Source organism: Oncorhynchus keta, chromosome 37 (genome assembly GCF_023373465.1).
Source record: "Oncorhynchus keta strain PuntledgeMale-10-30-2019 chromosome 37, Oket_V2, whole genome shotgun sequence".
NCBI classification, from domain to species: Eukaryota; Metazoa; Chordata; class Actinopteri; order Salmoniformes; family Salmonidae; genus Oncorhynchus; species Oncorhynchus keta.
Genome location: NC_068457.1, coordinates 17,112,966 through 17,136,249, shown reverse-complemented (window position 1 = coordinate 17,136,249; position 23,284 = coordinate 17,112,966). Strand labels below are relative to the sequence as shown.

The 23,284-nt window shown below is 41.2% G+C and overlaps 2 protein-coding genes across 7 annotated transcripts in view; one reads left to right on the top strand and one right to left on the bottom strand.

Moving 5' to 3' along the window:
* The window catches only part of LOC118375685 (oocyte zinc finger protein XlCOF6-like), a 19,626-nt gene extending 5,017 nt beyond the window's left edge, over positions 1-14,609 (bottom strand). For 2 of the 6 annotated variants that reach the window (XM_052499355.1, XM_035762275.2), the window contains exons 1-2: positions 2,130-2,225; positions 1,878-1,963 (exon numbers count right to left, since the gene is read on the bottom strand). Coding sequence is in view for 3 of the 6 variants with exons in the window: in XM_035762275.2 (XP_035618168.1) it covers positions 1,878-1,958 (81 nt within the window). In the remaining 3 variants the exon portion in view is untranslated. Of the gene's footprint in view, positions 1-1,836; positions 2,226-14,054 lie in introns of those variants that run through there. The other 4 variants (XM_035762274.2, XM_035762277.2, XM_035762276.2 and 1 more) reach the window with 4 other exon arrangements.
* On the top strand, positions 13,615-23,284 carry LOC118375687 (obg-like ATPase 1). The gene is made up of 11 exons (XM_035762281.2): positions 13,615-13,891; positions 14,642-14,739; positions 17,354-17,497; positions 17,648-17,775; positions 18,041-18,216; positions 18,476-18,556; positions 18,665-18,762; positions 19,084-19,224; positions 19,319-19,415; positions 19,508-19,630; positions 22,162-23,284. Exons 2-11 carry the CDS (start codon positions 14,642-14,644, stop codon positions 22,267-22,269), a joined length of 1,194 nt encoding a protein of 397 aa, XP_035618174.1. The 5' UTR covers positions 13,615-13,891; the 3' UTR covers positions 22,270-23,284.

Genomic DNA, 23,284 nt, shown 5'->3' with positions numbered 1-23,284 from the left:
GGGTCTTCCTTTCCTGTGGCGGTCCTCATGAGAGCCAGTTTCATCATAGCGCTTGATGGTTTTTGCGACTGCACTAAAATAAACTTTCAAAGTTCTTAACATTTTCCGGATTGACTGACCATGTCTTAAAGTAATTATGGACTGTCGTTAATCTTTGCTTATTTGAGGTGTTCTTGCCATAATATGGACATGGTCATTTAACAAACAGGGCTATCTTCTGTATACCACCCCTACCTTGTCACAACACAACTGATTGGCTCAAATGCATTAAGAAGGAAAGAAATTCCACAAATTAACTTTGAACAAGGCACACCTGTTAATTGAAATGCATTCCAGGTGACTACCGCATTAAGCTGGTTGAGAGAATGCCAAGGTTGTGCTAAGCTGTCATCAAGGCAAAGGGTGGCTACTTTGAAGAATCTAAAATATACAATATATTTTTATTTAACACTTTTTTTGGTTACTACATAATTCCATATGAGTTATTTCATAGTTTGATGTCTTTGCTATTATTCTACAGTGTAGAAAATTGTAAAAATAAAGAAAAACCCTTGAATGAGTAGATGTGTTCAAACCTTTGACTGATACTGTACATCCAAACAATAACGTTGAAGTAAAGACCCCTGCCAACTAATATTAACATTTAGACTTGCAGAAACTATTTAACTTCTGTAAGTTTACGAAATCTTGCTTAGTGTCTTGGCATTCTGTTACCAAACACCCACATCTTTAAAATATATATTTTTTTTTCACAATTTATTAAGTGTTAAAGTGCATCATTATGTTGCCAAATAAGTAAAAGAATGACCAAAAAAAATCAGTAACAGCATGACTGCAACTGAATTAGTTACAATGGGAATTCATAGTAGTCACAAACTGTCCTCACTTCCGCTGGCATACTCTTATGTTCAGCTCATAACTGTTTACTTTCTCTCTCTGTCACCTGGTGGTCAAAGCAAGTGTGAGAGAATCTGGACAACCCCTCCCTCTCTCTTCTCTCTCCAGTTAATGTCACTGCTCCCGGCTCTTAATGACACCTACCCATGAGCCGCCTTTCTTTCAAATGACTGTAACCAGCCCTCTCACCCACTGAGCCCCAACCAACACCGGATGTCCATGGACATTTGAAAAGTAGTTACATTTGGTCAGTCCAAATCTGAACCAATCATAGACTTCTGTTTCACAAGTTTGGACAGCACAGTACAGTAAAGAAAAATAGAGTATAGGACAGTACAGTATGGTACTCTACAATAATTCATTACAGTAGTGTACACTAGATTAGAGTACATTTTAAAATGTAGTGTATTATACTCTTCTGTGCTATACTTTGATGTCCAGACTTATGAAACTTAGATGTCTTTGATTAGTACAGCTTTTTTTAAAGCACTTTATAAAATACAATTGATTGACCTGGTCCAGACCATCCAAACGTCCTTTTGTTTGCGAGCTCATTAGGAGAACAGCCAGTCTGGAAAATAATACCCAAACATGCAAAGGAGGATATTACATTTGTCTACCTTTCTGTCTATTCAGTAGCCATGATATCATTATGTTCCTGGGTGTTAATCCACTTCACTTACGGTAGTTCAAAAACACGCAGTCTTTCTGCAGTCATCTTTGAATCTTACTTTGGAGAAGATATTTACGTTTTTGGAAAATGCTGTCACAAAAAAACGCAGGGAGATTTTACCATCATTCAGTTACTAACCTTAACATCTGCACTGTTCGAGTAAATGTGTTTTTGTACAATTTTCTGGGTATTATTAAAAGTAGGCCTTGTGCATAGAGCTGTATGGTTTGTTTAACTTTGCAATCAATGGTTATTGTTTGTCATACTTTTAAAGTGAAAAATAGTAGTCTCCGCGTCATTCTGTTACCATGGAATTGCCCGGCTCCTCTTCATCTCGGTTCTCCTGCATTGGTTGGGGTAGTCCTGCGTCTTTTTCAAGTTCCGCCATTTTCTCTGACGTGTTTTGAATGACAACAGAAGGGGTTCGGGTAAAACCAGAGGCTGCAAACCACCGAAGTCTGCTATGTTAATCTATACAAAATAGTTTTTGATGGTAGTAATTTCAGCTTTTGGTTAGATTTATATTCAAAGGAAAATAAAAATAAAAAGCTTATCTCACAAGATCCTTGCTGCTGCACGTCTATCCGCTGTCTGGTTAGCTATTCCTCTCTCCACGTGTGTGTCGTGAGCAACATTAGCGTGAGCAACAATAGTGTCATCCGCGGTTCGTTTTCAAAATATCAGTCCCTCATTAAAACCGATGCAAACTGATCAACATTTTGAAAACATGCCACAATTGGACAACATAATGCTAAGCAAGGTTGAGATGTTATATAAATTCCCAAAACACATTTAATTGATTAATTTGAATGAGGTGAAATTGCTGTATTCAATGTATTTGAATTCAGAATAACTTTGGGGGCATACATATATGCACTGTACAGCCTAAGGTATGTAATGTGCACCTATGAAATGGGGTATCAGCCTACTCAGTGACACCCACAGAACACAACTATGTAGATTTGACACATATTAGCGTCCTAGCTCTTATTACAGGACTCTGACTGTGGGAAATATCACCACCCCAGTCAGTCTATTGTGTATTGTGCATTCATATCGCACTGTACAGCCTGAGCTACGAATTGTGTACCCATGAAATTGGGTATCAGCCGACTCAATGATACCCATAAAACAAGGTTTAAATGTTATATAAATGAAACAAAATACATTTATTAGGTAATTTTGACAAAAACAACTAAAAAATCTGTTGAATTCAGAATTGCATTGGGGGCACCATCCCACTTCAATATACACAATAGACTGACTGGAAAGGTGATTTCCCTGTCCTGAAGTAAAAGCTAAGATGCTAATATTTGGGTAAACTCATAGTTATGGCTGTAACGGGAGTACATTTTAAGAGTTTCTCTGAGCAACTTTGGTCAGTAACAAATGTATTTTGATAACGCTTTTAGAGCTGTCTACGGGAGTGAACATTATTTTAATAAGAATTACATGGAAAATGGCTGGCCCTCCCTTCAGCAAAATATATTTTATACCCTCCCTGACCCTCCCCTATACCCCAAATAATAATTCAAACAAAGTGGATAGCAGAGACCCTGTCTGCCGTTTACCCTCACTTCTTGGACAGACCAGAGCCTTGAATATGCAGTTTTAGAAACTGCTCTTTATCTTGTAAGCATTATATGGCAAGGAATATTGATAGTGCAAAGGGCTGCAGGCCAGAAGGTTGTGAGTTCGCAGACTACCGTGGACAAGAGTAGGGGTGGAATTAATCTATCATTGTATTTGCTGGCCGAGGAAAAAATAGCTTATTAAACTCAGCTAAAAAAGAAACATCCCTTTTTCGGGACTCTGTCTTTCAAAGAGAATTCGTAAAAATCTAAATAACTTCACAGATCTTCATTGTGAAGGGTTTAAACACTGTTTCCCATGCTCGTTCAGTGAACCATAAACAATTAATGATTATGCAACCGTAGAATGGTCGTTAAGACACTAACAGCTTACAGACAGTAGGCAATTAAGGTCACAGTTATGAAAACTTAGGACACTAAAGAGGCCGTTCTACTGACTCTGAAAAACACCAAAAGAAAGATGCCCAGGGTCCCTGCTCATCTGCGTGAACATGCCTTAGGCATGCTGCAAGGAGGCATGAGGACTGCAGAAGTGGCCAGGGCAATAAATTGCAATGTCCCTACTGAGACGCCTAAGACAGAGCTACAGAGTGAGGACAGACAGCTGATCATCCTCACATTGGCAGACCACGTGTAGAACACCTGCTCAGGATCGGTACATCCGAACATCACACATGTGGGACATGTACAGGATGGCAACAACAACTGCCTGAGTTACACTAGGAACATACAATCCCTCCATCAGTGCTCAGACTGTCCGCAATAGGCTGAGAGAGGCTGGACTGAGTGCTTGTAGGTCTGTTGTAGGGCAGGTCCTCACCAGACATCACCGACAACAACGCCGCCTATGGGCACAAACCCACCATCGCTGGACCAGACGGGACTGGCAAAAAGTGCTATTCTCTGACAATTTTGTCTCACCAGGGGTGATGGTCGGATTCTCATTTATCGAATGTTAAGTTTTCTGAAAATAAACGCAGTTGACAGTGAGAGGACGTTTCTTTTTTTGCTGAGTTTATAAACATTTCATGCAATTGTACTTAATTCTTTTTTAATACCACATAAATGACATAAATAACAAGGTAAGAATGGACAGAGAGATGGGCATATGTATTCATCGTATCGTATTTTTCCAATTCCAAATCAGTATTTGCAACAAAACTGTCCCTATTTGAATTATTTGCAATCTGAGACGTCATTAGGCATCTGAGCATGGTACTTTCAAAAGTTAGGTCTGCTCTGTCCGGGGTGGAAAGGTAATCCTATCTACTCAGAAAGATGTCAACTTTAACTGCTAGCTACTCTTCTTCCGTGGCTTAACCCAACGAGAGAAGGTCACAAGTGCTTCCTTAAAGCTGTCTGGGTTTAAACATCTGCTATTGTACTGAAAGTAAATAGCTTAATCAATTGATCACTTCCCAATCAAAGTATTTTTTGCGACTATAGAAGGCTGTAACTTAGCCTCTGAATGTCTCTGGTACACAACAATTATATTTCCATATGCATCGGAGTCATGTCTTTCCTGTGTATTTTACATAAAGCATTGAGGACCAAATCGCTGTCACAGATTGCTGTATATAATCGGATCCATTGTATTTTCTTCAATCTTAAGCTAACAAGGGGTAGGCCTGTGCTTTGATGTTTTCATTAATAAAAGGTAGGCCTATGGCATACCCTCTCATATCCCCTCAATTCGAGTCTTTGTTTTAATTTAGCCTACCTCTGTGTCAGTGGGCTGTTATTTAAAGGAAGCATGGTGGGTGGAGCAATTGACCTACAAATCTACGGATATAGCAGCAGTCGGTTAAAAAGGTAAACCTACCTCTTATTTCTTAAATAGGAAGAAATAAGCTTCAACACAAAACCCTCTTGTTATTAGTCAAGTTTAATTAAAATGAAAACTGTTAAGGACCTCCCCTTTTTTTCAATTTTCGCCTAAAAAGATTTCCTGTAGCTCAGGACCTGAAGCAAGGAAATGCATATTCTTGATACCATTTGAAAGGAAACACTTAGAAGTTTGTGGAAATGTGAAAAAAATGCACGATAATATAACACATTAGATCTGGTAAAAGACAATACAATGAAGAAAAAAAACGTGATTTTTTTGTACCATCATCTTTGAGATGCAAGAGAAAGGCCATAATGTATTATTCCAGCCCAGGTGTAATTTAGATTTTGGCCAGTAGATGGCAGCAGTGTATGTGCAAAGTTTTAGACTGATCGAATGAACCATTGCATTTCTGTTCAAAATGTGTCTAATTGGTTTATTAATACATTTTAATACATTAATACAAGTTCATAACTGTGCACTCTCCTCAAACAATATCATGGTATTATTTCACTGTAATAACTACTGTTAATTGGAGAGTGCAGTTAGATTAACAATAATTTAAGCTTTCTGCCACAGGGGCGTTGAGGAGGCGGACAAAAATTGTGGTGATGTGGGGTACACGTCCCGCGCCAGAGCCACCACCGCGGACAAGGCATTGTATTAACTAGTATGAATATTTTAATACAGAGGATGTATTTACAGTACTTTCTACTATTTTACAGCATCTGATTGTATTTTTCATGTTTTAAAGAGGCTTGAATGTTATGGTCCCAAAGAACGTCTGGAAGGCGGCCATGCAACCAGGCCAACAGTTTCACTACGATAGCAAGAGCGCTGAGGTTGGGTGCTTTTGATGTTGACACATGACTGAAAAGCACCCTGAAAAGTATGTACAGATATTGAATAGACCATTGAATTACAATTACTATAAGAGGCATAGGCCCTTAACCATGGCTATAAAAGGTGCACAGCTTTGGGGGTGAGGGGGGAGATTTCTCAGGCTCAATATAATTGTGTCTCCAAGTTCGAAGAAAATCATTGGGTCATTTTTGTGGGGTCTTCATCTCAGAATGCACATACAAGGATAACAGGCGTTGTGAAAAGAGAATACTTGCTGTTCACCCAAACCAACACTGTTTCGAATGGGAATGTCTGTTTTACTCATTTTAATTATACTGAACAAAAATATAAACACAACATGTAAATTGTTGGTCTCATGCTTCATGAGCTGAAATAAAAGATCCCAGAAATGTTCCATATGGGGGAAAAAAAGTTTTTATCTCCTTTTGTTCACAAATTTGTTTACATCCCTGTTAGTGAACATTTATCCTTTGCCAAGATAATCCATCCACCTGACATGTGTAGCACATCAAGAAGTTGATTAAACAGCACGATCATTACACATGTGCACCTTGTGCTGGGGACAATAAAAGGCCACTATAAAATGTGCAGTTTTGTCACACAACACAATGCCACAGATGTCTCAAGTTTTGAGAGAGCCTGCAATTGGCATGCTGACTAAAGGAATGTCCACCAGAGCTGTTGAAAGATAATTTAATGTTAATTTCTCTACCATAAGCCGCCTCCAACGTCATTTTAGAGAATTTGTCAGAACCTCCAACAGGCCTCGCAACCGTAGACCATGTGTATGGTGTTATGTGGGCAAGCGGTTTGCTGACGTCAACGTTCCAACGTTCAACATTGTGAATAGAGTGACACATGGTGGCGGTGGGTTTATGGTATGAGCAGGCATAAACTATGGACAACAAACACAATTGCATTTTATCGATGACAATTTGAATGCACGGAGATGTCTTGACGGGATTCTGAGGCCCATTGTCGTGCCATTCATCACCATCACCTCATGCTTCAGCATGATGATGCCAGGCCCCATGTCCCATTTCTTCCATGGCCTGCATACTCAGCAAACATGTCACCCATTGTGCACGTTTGGGATGCTCTGGATCTACGTGTACAACAGTGTGTTCAAGTTCCTGCCAATATCCAGCAACTTTGCACAGAAATTGAAGAGGAGTGGGACAACATTCCACAGGCCACAATCAACAGCCTGATCAAATCTATGTAAAGGAAATGTATTGCACTGCATCAAATCAAACTTTATTTGTCACATGCGCCGAATACAACAAGTGTAGACTTTACCGTGAAATGCTTACCTACAAGCCCTTAAGCAACAGTGTAGTTCAAGAGGAAGAAAACATTTACCAAGTAGACAAAATGAAAAGTAACACAATAAGAATTACAATAACAAGGCTATATACAGTAGGGCAAAAAAGTATTTAGTCAGCCGACCAATTGTGCAAGTTCTCCCAATTAAAAAGATGAGAGAGGCCTGTAATTTTCATCAAAGTTACACTTCAACTATGACAGACAAAATGACAGACAAAAAAATCACATTGTAGGATTTTTTATGATTTTATTTGCAAATTATGGTGGAAAATAAGCATTTGGTCAATAACAAAAGTTTATCTCAATACTTTGTCATATACCCTTTGTTGGCAATGACAGAGGTCAATTTTTTTCTGTAAGTCTTCACAAGGTTTTATCACACTGTTGCTGGTATTTTGGCCCATTCCTCCATGCAGATCTCCTCTAGAGCAGTGATGTTTTGGGGCTGTTGCTGGGCAACACGGACTTTCAACTCCCTCCAAAGATTTTCTATGGGGTTGAGATCTGGAGACTGGCTAGGCCACTCCAGGACCTTGAAATGCTTCTTACGAAGCCACTCCTTTGTTGCCCGGGCGGTGTGTTTGGGATCATTGTCATGCTGAAAGACCCAGCCACGTTTCATCTTCAATGCCCTTGCTGATGGTAGGCTTTGTTACTTTGGTCCCAGCTCTCTGCAGGTCATTCACTAGTTCCCCCCGTGTGGTTCTGAGATTTTTTCTCACCGTTCTTGTGATAATTTTGACCCCACGGGGTGAGATCTTGGGTGGAGCCCCAGATCGAGGGAGATTATCAGTGGTCTTGTATGTCTTCCATTTCCTAATAATTGCTCCCACAGTTGATTTCTTCAAACCAAGCTGCTTACCTATTGCAGATTCAGTCTTCCCAGCCTGTTGCAGGTCTACAGTTTTGTTTCTGGTGTCCTTTGACAGCTCTTTGGTCTTGGCCATAGTGGAGTTTGGAGTGTGACTATTTGAGGTTGTGGACAGGTGTCTTTTATACTGATAACAAGTTCAAACAGGTGCCATTAATACAGGTAACGAGGACAGAGGAGCCTCTTAAAGAAGAAGCTACAGGTCTGTGAGAGCCAGAAATCTTGCTTGTTTGTAGGTGACCAAATACTTATTTTCCACCATAATTTGCAAATAAATTCATTAAAAATCCTACAATATGATTTTCTAGATTTTTTTCTCAGTTTGTCTGTCGTAGTTGAAGTGTACCTATGATGAAAATTACAGGCCTCTCTCATCTTTTTAAGTGGGAGAACTTGCACAATTGGTGGCTGACTAAATACTTTTTTGCCCCACTGTACAGGGGGCACTGGTACCGAGTCAGTGTGCGGGGTACAGGCTAGTTGAGGTAATCTGTACATGTAGGTGGGGGCGAAGTGGCAATGCATAGATAATAAACAAACAGCGAATCGCAGCAGTGTACAAAATGTGTGTGTGTGGGGGGGGGTCAATGTAAATTGTCCGGTGGCAATTTTATGAACTGTTCAGCAGTCTTATGGCATGTGGGTAGAAGCTGTTGAGGAGCCTTTTGGTACTAGACTTGGCGCTCCGGTACTGCGTGCCGTGCGGTAGCAGAGAAAACAGTCTATAACTCGGGTGACTGGAGTCTCTGACAATTTTATGAGCTTTCCTCTGACACCGCCTATTGTATAGGTCCTGGATGGCAGGAAGCTTGGCCCCAATAATGTACTGGGCCGTTCGCACTACCCTCTGTAGCACCTTACGGTCAGATGCCGAGCAGTTGCCATACCAGGCAGTGATGCAACCGGTCAGGCTGCTCTCGATGGTGCAGTTGTAGAACTTTTTGAGGATCTGGAAACCCATGACAAATCTTTTCAGCCTCCTGAGGGGGAAAAGGTTTTGTAGTGCCCTCTTCACAACTGTCTTGGTATGTTTGGACCATGATAGTTCGTTGGTGTTGTGGCCACCAAGGAAATTAACAATCAACCCGCTCCACTAGAGCCCCGCCGATGTTAATGGGGGCCTATGCGGCCCACCTTTTCCTGTAGTCCACGATCAGCTCCTTTGTCTTGCTCACATTTAGGGAGAGTTTGTTGTCCTGGCACCACACTGACAGTTCTCTGACCTCCTCCCTATAGGCTGTTGTCGTTGATCAGGCCTACCACTGTTGTGTCGTCAGCAAACTTAATGATGGTGTTGGAGTCGTGTTTGGCCACGCAGTTGTGGGTGAACAGGGAATACAGGAGGGGACTAAGTACACAGCCCTGTGGGGCCCCAGTGTTAAGGATCAGCGTGGCAGACATGTTGTTGCCTTCCCCTACTACCTGGGGGCGGCCCATCAGGAAGTCCAGGATCCAGTTGCAGAGGGAGGTGTTTAGTCCCAGAGTCCTTAGCTTAGTGATGAGCTTTGTGGGCACTATGGTGTTGAACACTGAGCTGTAGTCAATGAACAGAATTCTCACATAGGTGTTCCTTTTGTCCAGGTAAGAAAGGGCAGTGTGGAGTGCGATTGCATCATCTGTGGATCTGTTGGGATGGTATGCAAATTGGAGTGGGTCTAAGGTGTCCGGGAGGATGCTGTTGATGTGAGCAGTGAACAGACTTTCAAAGCCCTTCATGGCTACCGACGTGAGTGCCACGGGGCGGTAATCATTTAGGCAAGTTATGGTGGTCTGCTTGAAACAGGTAGGTATTACAGACTCAGTCAGTGATAGGTTGAAAATGTCAGTGAAGACACTTGCTAGTTGGTCAGCGCATGCTCGCAGTACACGTCCTGGTAATCCATCTGGCCCAGCAGCTTTGTGAATGTTGACCTGTTTAAAGGTTTTGTTCTCAACAGCATTATCACACAGTCATCCATAACAGCTGGTGCTCTCGTGCATGCTTCAGTGTTGCTTGCCTCGAAGCAAGCACAAAAGGAATTTAGCTTGTCTGGTAGGTTAGCGTCACTGGGCAGCTCATGTCTGGGTTTCCCTTTGTAGTCCGTAATAGTTTTCAAGCCCTGCCACGTCCGACGAGCGTCAGAGCTGGAGTAGTAGGATTCAATCTTAATCCTGTATTGACGCTTTGCTTGTTTGATGGTTTGTCTGAGGGCATAGCAGCATTTCTTATAAGCGTCCAGAGTAGTCTCCTGCTCCTTGAAAGCGGCAGTACTAGCCTTTGGCTCGATGCAGATGTTGCCTGTAATCCATGGCTTCTGGTTGGGATATGTACGTACAGTCACTGTGGGGACATCTTCATCACTTATTGATGAAGCCGATGACTGAGGTGGTGTATTCCTTAATGACATTGGATGAATCCCGGGAACATATTCCAGTCTGTGCTAGCAAAACCGTCCTGTAGTGTAGCATCCGTGTCATCTGAACACATGAGGTCACACCAGATACGGAATGTTTTTCTGATCCCCACCTCAGCCTTTTTTAAAGGTATCTGTGACCAACAGGAAGCACTGTGGTCCTCCCGTAACCTGCTGGTAGGGAAAAGCGTAGAGACCACCCCCAGGCAGTGGCCATGGTAGCCACGGAAGCCCTGGGGTGGTACGGAAGGAAGGGGGCCTCGACCCCAGGCGAAGGGTCCCCCACAACACCCTAGGTCCCGGCGGCCACGGCCTGACAGCGCTGCGGCGCCTAGGGCGATGCGCCTAGGGGATGGATCTCCTCTGGGCCCTGAAGGACGGGAAGGTTATTTTTCAGAGGAGCAGGATGAGGCGAGTTTGATAAGGACTCACCCCGCTCCTGTACAAGGGACCGAAGACAGCTTTTTAACAAAGTGACTTTTTAACATGTTTTTCATGTCTTAAAAATGTTTTACCTTTGTTGGATCATTAGTACACATTTTAAATGGCATTTACAGATTTGATGTTTACAAGGAAAGTACTTTTTATTCATGGTTGTTTTCATTGATTTTAACAACATGTACTTTTTAACAAATTGAAATGTAACTTTCAAATGCTGTGTTTTATGCTTTGTTGCCGTTTTTATGTGTATGAAATAATGTAAAAAATGTATGAGATGTTTTTAAAGGAAATGTCTTAATAAAACTTTTCCAAAATAAAAAAATATCTGTGACCAACAGATGCATTTTGGTATCCCAGTCATGAAATCCATAGATAAGGGCACAATTATTTTATTTCATTTGACTGATTTCCTCATATGACCTGTAACTCAGTAAAATATTTGAAATTGTTGCATGTTGCGTTTATATTTTTGTTCAGTATAGTAAACTTGAAGACAAAAAGGGAAGCATGATGTAAAATGCGAACCTGGTATTCCAACTGATTTTAGGCTACTAAAGCCAATAATTTACCGCTGCGCAACGGAGTTCTGATGAACAGTGGAGATAGAACATGTCAATATGATAATCACACGGTGCTATTTATCGTTGACCAGCAGATGTCCCTAATGTTCATTGTGAACAGATAATGACGCTCAGATGAATGAACCGTTTTTAGGCGCCGAAACCTTCAGAAAGCCTTGTCAGATATATGTTTATTTATTTGCCCTTTTGTGATGTAACTATTTGCACATCGTTACAACAGTGTACATAGCCATAATATGACATTTTAAATGTCTCTATTCCTTTTAAAATTGTGTGACTGTTTACTGTTCAAGTTTTGTTTTTTTCACTTCTGTTTGTCTATTTCACTTGCTTTGGCAATGTAAACATTTGTTTCCTATGCCAATAAAGCCTTTAGAATGTAATTTAATATTAGAGAAAGGAAGAGGTAGGAATGCCATTGGCCAATTAATGGGGGAACGTTTAACGCCCCCACCCAGCAGACTGTTGACCAATCGCGTTCACGTTGTCATGCTACGTCAAGCGGTTGCTTAGCTAATGTTGCGTTTCTGAGCTAGCGCCATTCACTCCCATTTCCCCATCTCCTTTTTTACATTTTTTATTTTTTATTTATTTATTTTTATTAAAAACAAATCAATACATAAAGCACATGAGGGAACACAAGCATACATAGATTACAAACAATGGACAATCGAGCTAGGGGGTACAATATCACATTACAATTACACAAGGACCTTAAGGGACATGCATATACTTACAATTCTAACAGCTTTTTTGTTAGTAGAGCATTTAACCGTCTTAAAATACAGTTCAATTTATTTTTGTAGGATACGAAAATGTGGTTTTCTGTTTGTAAATTTACATTTGTGTATATGAAATTTGGCCAAAAGAATAATGAAATTAATTACATAAAAATTATTCCGCTTATTTCTATTGTATGTAAAGAATCCAAACAGTACATCTCTCCACAATAGTGTAAAATCTTCATAAATGTTTTCAATTATAAACCTACTGATGTCTTGCCACAGTTTTCTTACATGCATACAATGCCAAAAAAGATGCACAACTGTTTCTGGGTGGTCATTACAAAAGGAGCAATTTGAGTTGATGTTTTCCTTAAACTTCTTCATATAGTGGTTGGCAGGATAATATTTATGAATAATTTTAAAGGAAACTTCCTTAATTTTGTTAACAAGTAGGTATGTTTGTGGCAACATCCAAACTTTTTTCCAACAGATACTATCAATAAATCAATTCCAATAAGGCATAGATACAACATCCTGCTGAAACAAGGATCGTATTGCTCTGTTGTTGAATGGACCAAAAGAGAAACAAATCTTTCCTACTGATGAGTCAACAGGGTCAATAGAAGGTAGGCTCTGAGGGTCAGGTCTTGACATGTTCCTGAACAACATAGCAACACCTGAGGGAATGGCATCTAAAACAATTGCAAAATCTTTAGGTGTTACAGGGACCTTGTAAAGTGATAAGAATTCTTTATAACTGAGTAAAAGACCCTCTGCATTTACCAGTTGGCTCACCAATAGGATATTATTTCTGAACCAATATTCTAAAAACAGAGAGGTATTTTTATACAATATATACCCCGATTATTCCATATATAATATCTGTGTGGAGAAAAATTGTTTATAAATTAAGGACCATGATAAGAAAACCTGCCGATGAAAAGCAGAAAGTTTCACTGGAACTTTTGTCAATATTATAATTGCAAAACAACATGAAGTTAAGGCCACCAAAAGTAGAGAAGACATGATGAGGAATAAAATTCCAGATAGAAGTGGGTCTTCTTAGGAATTATTTTATCCAATTGATCTTGAAAGTATTTTTTAAAGTAGTCAAATCCAGAAAATTCAGTCCACCATTCTCATAAGTGTTCATTACAACAGTTTTCCTAATGTAATGGGTACGGTTTCTCCAAAGAAAGTTGAAAAGCATCTGGTCTATCTCCTTGCTTATTTTACGGTCAACATATAAAGATAGAGCTTTTCCCCATCTCCTCAAAAGGATCGATATTGAATCAATTACGTCACACTGCAAACGTGCAGCGCTTTACGTGTTATAAGGTTTCGTCCAATGAGAATGCTGAGACACAAAACACTTCCGATATGCTGTTTCTTTACTAGGGTTTCATTATATAGCACAGCCACAAAATAAATTCGCCATATTGTAAAAAAAAAAGAATGAAAACAAAAAATGTATTTTTGGTCTTAATTTAAGTTTAGGCATAAGGTTAACCACACTGCTAAGGTTAGGTTGAAAATCACATTTTAAGGAAATTAATTTAACAATTAAGAGGGGTTATGACTTCGTGGCTGTGGGAACTAGTGACGACCCTTTTCTAGTTTCGCTTGATGTGGAGCAGTGTGAACATATTCCAACCAAATCTATTTTCGTAGATAGCCGAACAAAAATAAACCGAATCAAGGTGATGTGAACATATAGCTCGTTAAAGACATGCTTGTTTGGTTATATATTCGTCCTTGCGATATGTGTCGTTTTATTTTAATAAACAATCACGTTACTTGACATAGCTAGCTAGTTGGCTAGCTAGCATGCTGACAAGCAGAATGAATGGGACCGTTCCTTACCAGCTCGCTAGCTTCTCCACATGTGTTTTAGCTTGTTTGCTGGTTAGCTGTCTTCTAGCTATGCAGTTGGTTAGCTGTGCCAACTGGCAAGTCTGTCTTTTCAAATTAGGTTGTCGTTTGTGTCAACATGAGTAGCTAGTAGGCGTTAAGTCAGCGATATGAAACCGGGAAGTTATCCGAGATAAATAACTGTCAGCTAGGTAACTATGTGACAAGTCATCGCAGGGTATAGATTGCTGTCTGTATTCTTTACCAGCAGTATTCCAGACGCAACTACACACGATGTGGTCTGCAACTGTGTGGCATTGCAAACCCAGCCTTGCATGTTATGCGAACCCAGCCTTGGTAGTGTAGTAAACCACTGTAATCAGTACAAAAACTAGTGACATGTCGTTGTCAGAGTAAAAGGGAACAATATGCACACGGTTTCTGAAATTGACCCCTGGGGTGTGAGAGCTGAGTCTGATAGAGTTGTCAGCCATGAAAAAATGTAACGTTAATATTAAGCATGTCCCATAATTTAGTTGTTTGGTTCAAGAACATGAAGTGTTTAATTTCTGTTTCTAAATGTTTTGTTGCTGTTGCAGATGCCTCCAAAGAAGGGAGAAGGACCAAAACAACCACCGCTGATTGGACGCTTCGGGACTTCTTTGAAGATTGGGATTGTGGGATTGCCGAATGTTGGGTATAGTCATGACTACAATTTAGTAGTTTCCCATAGTTGTAAAGGTAGGGCGTTGGAGAATCATTAGCACAATTCACACTATAGGGCCAACTAGGATTGCACATTTTGGGGAATATTCAGAGATGGAGACTTTCTGTGGGAAAATCAAATCAAACTTTATTTGCTACATGTGCCGAATACAACAAGTGTAGACTTTACCGTGAAATACTTACTTACAAGCCCTTAACCAACAGTGTTGTTCAAGAAGAAAATATTTACCAAGTAGGCAACAAAAAAAAAGTTATAATAAAAGTAACACACTAAGAATTACAATAACGAGGCTATATACAGGGGGCACCGGCTATATACAGAGTGCAGGGGGTACAGGCTAGTTGAGGTAATCTGTACATGTAGGTTTAGGTTGTGGTAAAGTGACTATGCATAGGTAACAAACAAACAGCGAGTAGCTGTTGAGGAGCCTTTTGGTCTGTGACTTGGCGTTCCGGTACCGCTTGCAGTGCGGTAGCAGAGAAAAGTCTATAACTTGGGTGACTGGAGTCTCTGCCAATTTTCTGTCCTTCCTCTGACAACGCCTATTATATAGGTCCTGGATGGCAGGCAGCTTGGCTCCCGTGATGTACTGGGCTGTTCACACTACCCTATGTAGCACCTTACTGTCAGATGCCGAGCAGTTGCCATACCAGGCGGTGATGCAACCGGTCAAGATGCTCTCGATGGTGCAGCTGTGGAACCTTGTGAGGATCTGGGGACCCATGCCAAATCTTTTCAGTCTCCTGAAGGGGAAAAGGTTATGTGGTGCCTTCTTCACGACTGTCTTGGTGTGTTTGGTCCATGATAGTTTGTTGGTGATGTGGCCACCAAGGAACTTAACTCTCAACCCACCCACCTTTTCCTGTAGTCCACGATCAGCTCCTTTGTCTTGCTCACATTTAGGGAGAGTTTGTTGTCCTGGCACCACACTGCCAGTTCTCTGACCACCTCCCTATAGGCTGTTGTCGGTGATCTGGCCTACCACTGTTGTGTCGTCCGCAAACTTAATGATGGTGTTGGAGTCGTGTTTGGCCATGCAGTTGTGGGTGAACAGGGAATACATGAGGGTACTAAGTAGGGGAATTAACGGAAATGTATGCAAATTAATATTAATACCATTTAAATGTAGATGTTTTTCTGCATTGGATATATTTACCATATCATATGGAGACAGAAACATACACCTTTTACCTTATCATAAGTAGACATAATTTCAAATGATGAAATCCTTCCAATAGAAATAAAAACAACTATTTAGTTATGAATTGAACTTTAATTAAATGAGTTGACTCTTCACATGGGATGATTTCACTGAAAAACAAAAGGGAATATTGAATTATCCCCAATGACCCATCGCATTTCCCAAAAACATTTTCAACATACATCTGTAAAATGATAGTCTAGAAACTAAAGCTTTGGTTGTCTTCCTCTCAGGTTTCCATGTCTTCTCCCTGGACCTCCTCAATGTCCACCTCTTGAACATCAGACTCTGAGGCCTCTTCACTGTCACTTTCCAACCTTGTTGAGGTTGGCTCGTGTCAGGCTCAAAAATCCTCAAAATTGCCCTGATGGCCACCAGTTTTTCAATCCTTGTATTGGCCTGTTGGCCTGTTGTGTGCTTTTACATTTTTTAATTTTATTTCACCTTTATTTAACCAGGTAGGGTAGTTGAGAACAAGTTCTCATTTGCAACTGCGACCTGGCCAAGATAAAGCAAAGCAGTGCAACACAAACAACAACAGAGTTACACATGGAATTAACAAACATACAGTCAATAACACAATAGAAAAGTCTATATACAGTGTGTGCAAATTAAGTAAGGAGGTAAGGCAATAAATAGGCCATAGTGGCGAAATAATTACAATTTAGCAATTAAACACTGGAGAGATAGATGTGCAGAAGTTGAATGTCCAAGTAGAGGTACTGGGGTGCAAAGGAGCAAAATAAATAACAGTATGGGGATGACGTAGTTGGATGGGCTATTTACAGATGGGCTATGTACAGGTGCAGTGATCTGTGAGTTGCTCTGACAGCTGGTGCTTAAAGCTAGTGAGGGAGATGTGAGTCTCCAGCTTCAGTGATTTTTGCAGTTCGTTCCAGTCATTGGCAGCAGAGAACTGGAAGGAAAGGCGGCCAAAGAGGAATTGGTTTTGAGGGTGACCAGTGAAATATACCTGCTGGAGTGTGTGCTATGGGTGGGTGTTGCTATGGTGGCCAGTGAGCTGAGATAAGGCGGGGCTTTACCTAGCAAAGACTTAGAGATAATCTGGAGTCGTTGGGTTTGGCTCCAGGTCATGTAGTTAAATGATGATGTAGTTCAAATTCCCAAAATTCCCAGGCTTAACTTCCCATGGACAATTTCTGGAAAAATTACGGACATTTACAGGAAAGTTTCCGACCCTTTGCAACCCTAGGGCCAACCCAACCTGTACTGTTCTGGCTTTCCAGCAACTGTGGTGGCTGCATGTCACTACAGTGCAATTCAGACAAATGTATCTGCTTTTGTTGTTCAGTAGACCCTACCATGCAGATGTCTTGGGCTGTAGAATAGTGACAGACTTTGTCTCGTAATTTTTGTCTACAGGAAGTCAACATTCTTCAATGTGCTGACCAAGAGCCAGGCCGCAGCAGAGAATTTCCCCTTCTGCACCATCGACCCCAACGAGAGCAGAGTACCCATCCCTGACGAACGCTATGACTACCTCTGCACATTCCACAAGCCCCTCAGGTAGGGTTGTGTGTGTGAGCAGAGTGCCCATTCATGTAGAACGTTACAACTACTTCTGCACCTTCCACAAGCCTTGGAAATGTGTGTATGAGTAAACACTCTGTACATCAAGTTTGTGTGTAACTTCTCCGTCTCTTTCTCATTGGACAGTAAAGTCCCAGCGTTTCTGAATGTGGTGGACATAGCTGGGCTGGTGAAAGGTGCTCACGCTGGACAAGGACTGGGCAACGCCTTCCTGTCTCACATTAGTGCCTGCGACGGCATCTTCCACATGACACGTGAGTTTAACACACACTCGCAGAAACGCACTCACACACATGCACTCAATCACACACTGTAATCCTGGTATACATTTCGCATTAAAACCGCAAGCATGGGAAGCTTCCATTCTAATCAATAGGGCACTCACACCTACTCGATGCTAGCACAGTTCAGATGTGCATGCACAACAACAACAATATACTAAATTCCTATTTTATCAGCTTTGTGAAGTCTAGCACCATGGTGTAACCTGGACATAATTGAGTGTTTCTGTGTGTGTAGGTGCGTTTGAGGATGAGGACATCATCCATGTGGAGGGTAATGTGGACCCAGTGAGGGACATTGAGATAATCCATGAGGAGCTACGGCTGAAGGATGAGGAGTCTCTTGGACCAATCATAGATAAGTTGGAGAAGACCGCTGTCAGAGGAGGAGACAAGAAACTCAAACCTGAATACGTGAGTAGAGTGTGTGTGTGTGTGTGGGGTGGTTGATGAGTGCCCTATTGGGTCTGAGACTGAGGTCTAAAGCTGTGTGAGTGGGCTTGATTCAAGCACTTGAAACACTTTTCCATGCCCTCTCATAGATCTTTTGAGACCCACAGGCGTGCCTAGGGAGAAGGGGCCACAGATAAAATCAGAATTCAGCATTTGTTTACTCATGTTCTCTCCTTTCATTCCCTTCTCTTGTTCCCTTCTTCCCTCATACCTCACTCAGGACATCATGTTGAAGGTAAAGAACTGGATTTCAGAGGAGAAGAAACATGTCCGCTTCTACAATGACTGGAACGAGAAGGAGGTAAGGACTATGTGTGTGTGCTCACAAAAGACAGAGAGCAGAGTACCATTAGTTGCAGGGGCCTGTATACCAGCACACACACATCTAACCCAGTGTGTGTTTATGCAGATAGATGTGCTGAACAAATACCTGTTCCTCACGTCCAAGCCCATGATCTACCTGGTCAACCTCTCAGAGAAGGACTACATCAGGAAAAAGAACAAGTGGTCAGTGGGTTCTTAATTCTTTATTCCTTCTTTCTAAATCTTACGTTATTAGGGTTGTGATGCCTGGCAACCATTATCTGAGGAGCTGAAATGCTACTTGTTGAGGGTCTGAACTTTACTTGCAGTAGGGGTTTATTTTGTGATTGTGGCATTTTGTGCAAAAGAAACACTGTCAGTTTTGTATGTGCAAAAAACCCTGACCGTTTGGTTTATTAAAGAGCAACTTCAATCAAAAATCTACTTTCTTTTTCTAATGTAGAGGATATTTTCTCTATGTATATACATAGGATTGTTTTCTCTTAAATATGCATTCTCTCCCAGGCTGATTAAGATTAAGGAGTGGGTCGATGCCCATGACCCAGGGGCTATGGTCATACCAGTGAGTGGAGGTCTTGAGGCCAAACTACAGGACATGACCGACGAGGAGAAGGACAAATACTGTGAGGAGGCGAAGACTCAGAGGTACACACACGGACAGATCAAACACACAATGAACACATTTTATGATATTGCAAGCGGTTAACTTATTAACTGTGTGTGTGTGTGTGTATTGCAGTGTACTGACTAAGATCATTAAGACGGGCTATGCAGCTCTGCAGTTGGAATATTTCTTCACAGCGGGACCAGACGAGGTTAGAGCGTGGACTGTCAGGGTAAGAGGCACACAGTTTGGTTATCTCTCTCCCACAATGAGGTGCGGGTGTGACTATCAAAGCGTTATGTATTACTCCTCTCTGTCCTACAGAAAGGCAGCAAGGCGCCCCAGGCGGCAGGGAAGATCCACACTGACTTTGAAAAAGGTTTCATCATGGCAGAGGTCATGAAGTTCCAGGACTTCAAAGAAGAGGGCACTGAGAATGCTGTCAAGGTGTGTGTGATGGCATTCCATAAGTACTTGTCAAAATTTATTTTGTTGTCTAATCTTATTTGGATAAGACCATCTGATAAAGATGGCGCTGTACTGGATGGCCTCCGTTTTGCGAGCTCTGACCCAACTTTGTTATTTTGGGACTATTGCTGTTTATTTTTCCTTTATTTTCACAAAATGTATCCGTTGTCATTTCTTATAACCGACAATAACTTTTGAACATCATATCAGCAGTTACTTAGTCCAATTCCGGCTTCAACTTTGTGGGCTCTAAATGTAATTCCGCCCCAATTGTCCGGGTATCCAAGGGGAAATGTCGGCTTTACAGAGGGGGAATCCTGGTGGGATTAAGGCGAAAGGAAATGCGGCCACCTCTTCCCTCTATTCTGTTGGCCATTGTACAGTCACTTGATAATAAAATTAATGACATTTTGATTGCGTATTTGCTACCAACGAGTCTCTTGTAACTGCAATATTCTCTACTTTTCTGAAACACTGCTTTTTGGACAAGATACCCCCCATGGCTATCCAACTCAATGAATTCTCCATTCGCAGAGAGGACAGGACAGTAGATTGATAGGGGGAGAGGTGTGCCTCTTCTTCAACGACAAATGTTATTCTGACTCGAGCGCAAGTATGCCCCCATCGACAGGGCTGCAGTGGAGCGGGTCAAGAGCTTCAAGTTCCTCAGGGTCCAAGTCACTAAGGACTTAATGGTCCACACTATGTATTTATTCCTATGCACACTCTCAGGACTCTACATACTCACGCACACTGACACTCCAACATACAACATTCACACACATTTTTATACTGACTCTATACACACTCAAATATAATATTAATTTACGCTGCTGCTACTCTATCATACATCCTGATGCCTAGTCACCTTACCCATATACAGTGCCTTGCGAAAGTATTCAGCCCCCTTGAACTTTGCGACCTTTTGCCACATTTCAGGCTTCAAACATAAAGATGTAAAACTGTGTTTTTTTTGTGAAGAATCAACAACAAGTGGGTTATGAATCATGAAGTGGAACGACATTTATTGGATATTTCAAACTTTTTCTCGATTGGATTCAGGTCTGGACTTTGACTTGGCCATTCTAACACCTGGATATGTTTATTTTTTAACCATTCCATTGTAGATGTTGCTTTATGTTTTGGATCATTGTCTTGTTGGAAGACAAATCTCTGTCCCAGTCTCAGGTCTTTTGCAGACTCCATCAGGTTTTCTTCCAAAATGGTCCTGTATTTGGCTCCATCCATCTTCCCATCAATTTTAACCATCTTCCCTGTCCCTGCTGAAGAAAAGCAGGCCCAAACCATGATGCTGCCACCACCATGTTTGACAGTGGGGATGGTGTGTTCAGGGTGATGAGCTGTGTTGCTTTTACGCCAAACATGACATTTTGCATTGTTTCCAAAAAGTTCCATTTAGGTTTCATCTGACCAGAGCACCTTCTTCCACATGTTTGGCGTGTCTCCCAGGTGGCTTGTGGCAAACTTTAAACAACACTTTTTATGAATATCTTTAAGAAATGGCTTTCTTCTTGCCACTCTTCTATAAAGGCCAGATTTGTGCAATATTCGACTGATTGTTGTCCTATGGACAGAGTCTCCCACCTCAGCTGTAGATCTCTGCGGTTCATCCAGAGTGATCATGGGCCTCTTGGCTGCATCTCTGATCAGTCTTCTCCTTGTATGAGCTGAAAGTTTAGAGGGACGGCCAGGTCTTGGTAGATTTGCAGTGGTCTGATACTCCTTCCATTTCAATATTATCGCTTGCACAGTGCTCCTTGGGATGTTTAAAGCTTGTGAATTCTTGTTGTATCCAAATCCGGCTTTAAACTTCTTCACAACAGTATCTCGGACGTGCCTGGTGTATTCCTTGTTCTTCATGATGCTCTCTGCGCTTTTAACGGACCTCTGAGACTATCACAGTGCAGGTGCATTTATACGGAGACTTGATTACACACAGGTGGATTGTATTTATCATCATTAGTCATTTAGGTCAACTTTGGATCATTCAGAGATCCTCACTGAACTTCTGGAGAGAGTTTGCTGCACTGAAAGTAAAGGGGCTGAATAATTTTGCACACCCAATTTTTCAGTTTTTGATTTGTTAAAGTTTGAAATATCCAATAAATGTCATTCCACTTAATGATTGTGTCCCACTTGTTGTTGATTCTTCACAAAAAAACACAGTTTTATATCTTTATGTTTGAAGCCTGAAAGGTTGCAAAGTTCAAGGGGGCCGAATACTTTCCAAAGGCACTGTACTTATCTACCTCTATCGCTCCAGTTTCCCTGCACATTGTAAGTATGGTATTGGAACTGACCCTGTATATAGCTTCTTACTTTCTTGTGTTCTTATTTGTATTTGTTAGTGCTACATTGATATTGATCACTGCATTGTTGGGTTTAGTTTGCAAGAAAGGCATTTCACTGTACTTGTGCACGTGACATTAACTTATCTTGCTAAATTACTTTGTATAATGTAAGTTTTTCTGGTTTGATTTGTCCCATAGGCTGCTGGGAAGTACAGGCAGCTGGGCAGGAACTACATCGTGGAGGACGGAGACATTATATTTTTCAAATTCAACACACCCAATGCACCCAAGGCTGCGAAGAAGTGATGGGACCAATGCGACCAGTACATTAACACAGGGTTCTTGTGTCCAGTCTCAATTTGTCGTCGAGGGCCGCAGTGTCTGTTGATTTTTCTCCCCTCTCCCTGGTATTATGAATGAGAAGATAAGAATTAATCATTCTAATTCTATGTATGGTAGGACTGTAACCAATGGTAACAGGACACTGTAACCATTGAGGTCCTGACCAGGTCCTAACGTGTTTTCTGGTCAGGTTATTTTATCAGGAAAAACTCTGCGCCCTAGTCAGGACTGATCGGAACATGGAGGGACCATTATTATTATTTTAAGTAAAGTAGGCATCTCTGACGTGCCTGACCAGAAACCACCGACGTGACTTTGAGCTTGGGACCCTGATTATCGCACCTACCCATACACTATTATATTAAATCTATATATTTGCCCTCCTCACACAAGACATTGCAGCCACATTGTGAATAAGAGGAAGATATAAATCAGTCTTCTGACACCCCTAGCCACGTTCATATTTGTGGATGAGAATATTGCTTTAATTTGCTCTGGTTACAAAAGGAAAACATCAACTAGCAAGCTTGCTACTTAGCTACACAGCTAGCTGGCAAACAAGCTACCTACTCTATAAATTAGCTTGACGTGCTAGAAATTAATAGAAGTTGAGTAAAAAGTTACTAAAATAAATGATCTTCTGAATCAATTACTTTATCATGTATTGAATGGAGTTTTAGTTTAATCTCCTTTCCAAAAAAAACGCAATCTCAGACTGTCAGTGAATTAGGTTGTCTCCATGGTACCCAGACAATTTCTGCCATACAGTACATGCCTTCAAACTACCATAAAACCAATTTAAGTATGCCCTAACCTAAGGAAAACGTTCGAGGGACTATGTGACACTCCAATTCCCTTGGGGAAATGATAAGTTTTGTGCAACTGGGCCCGGGCCTTACAAGCATTTTCATGGAAACGCATGTACTGCAACCACAATATGGGTCAACAATTACACTCAATAAAACAAGACAACAGCTTC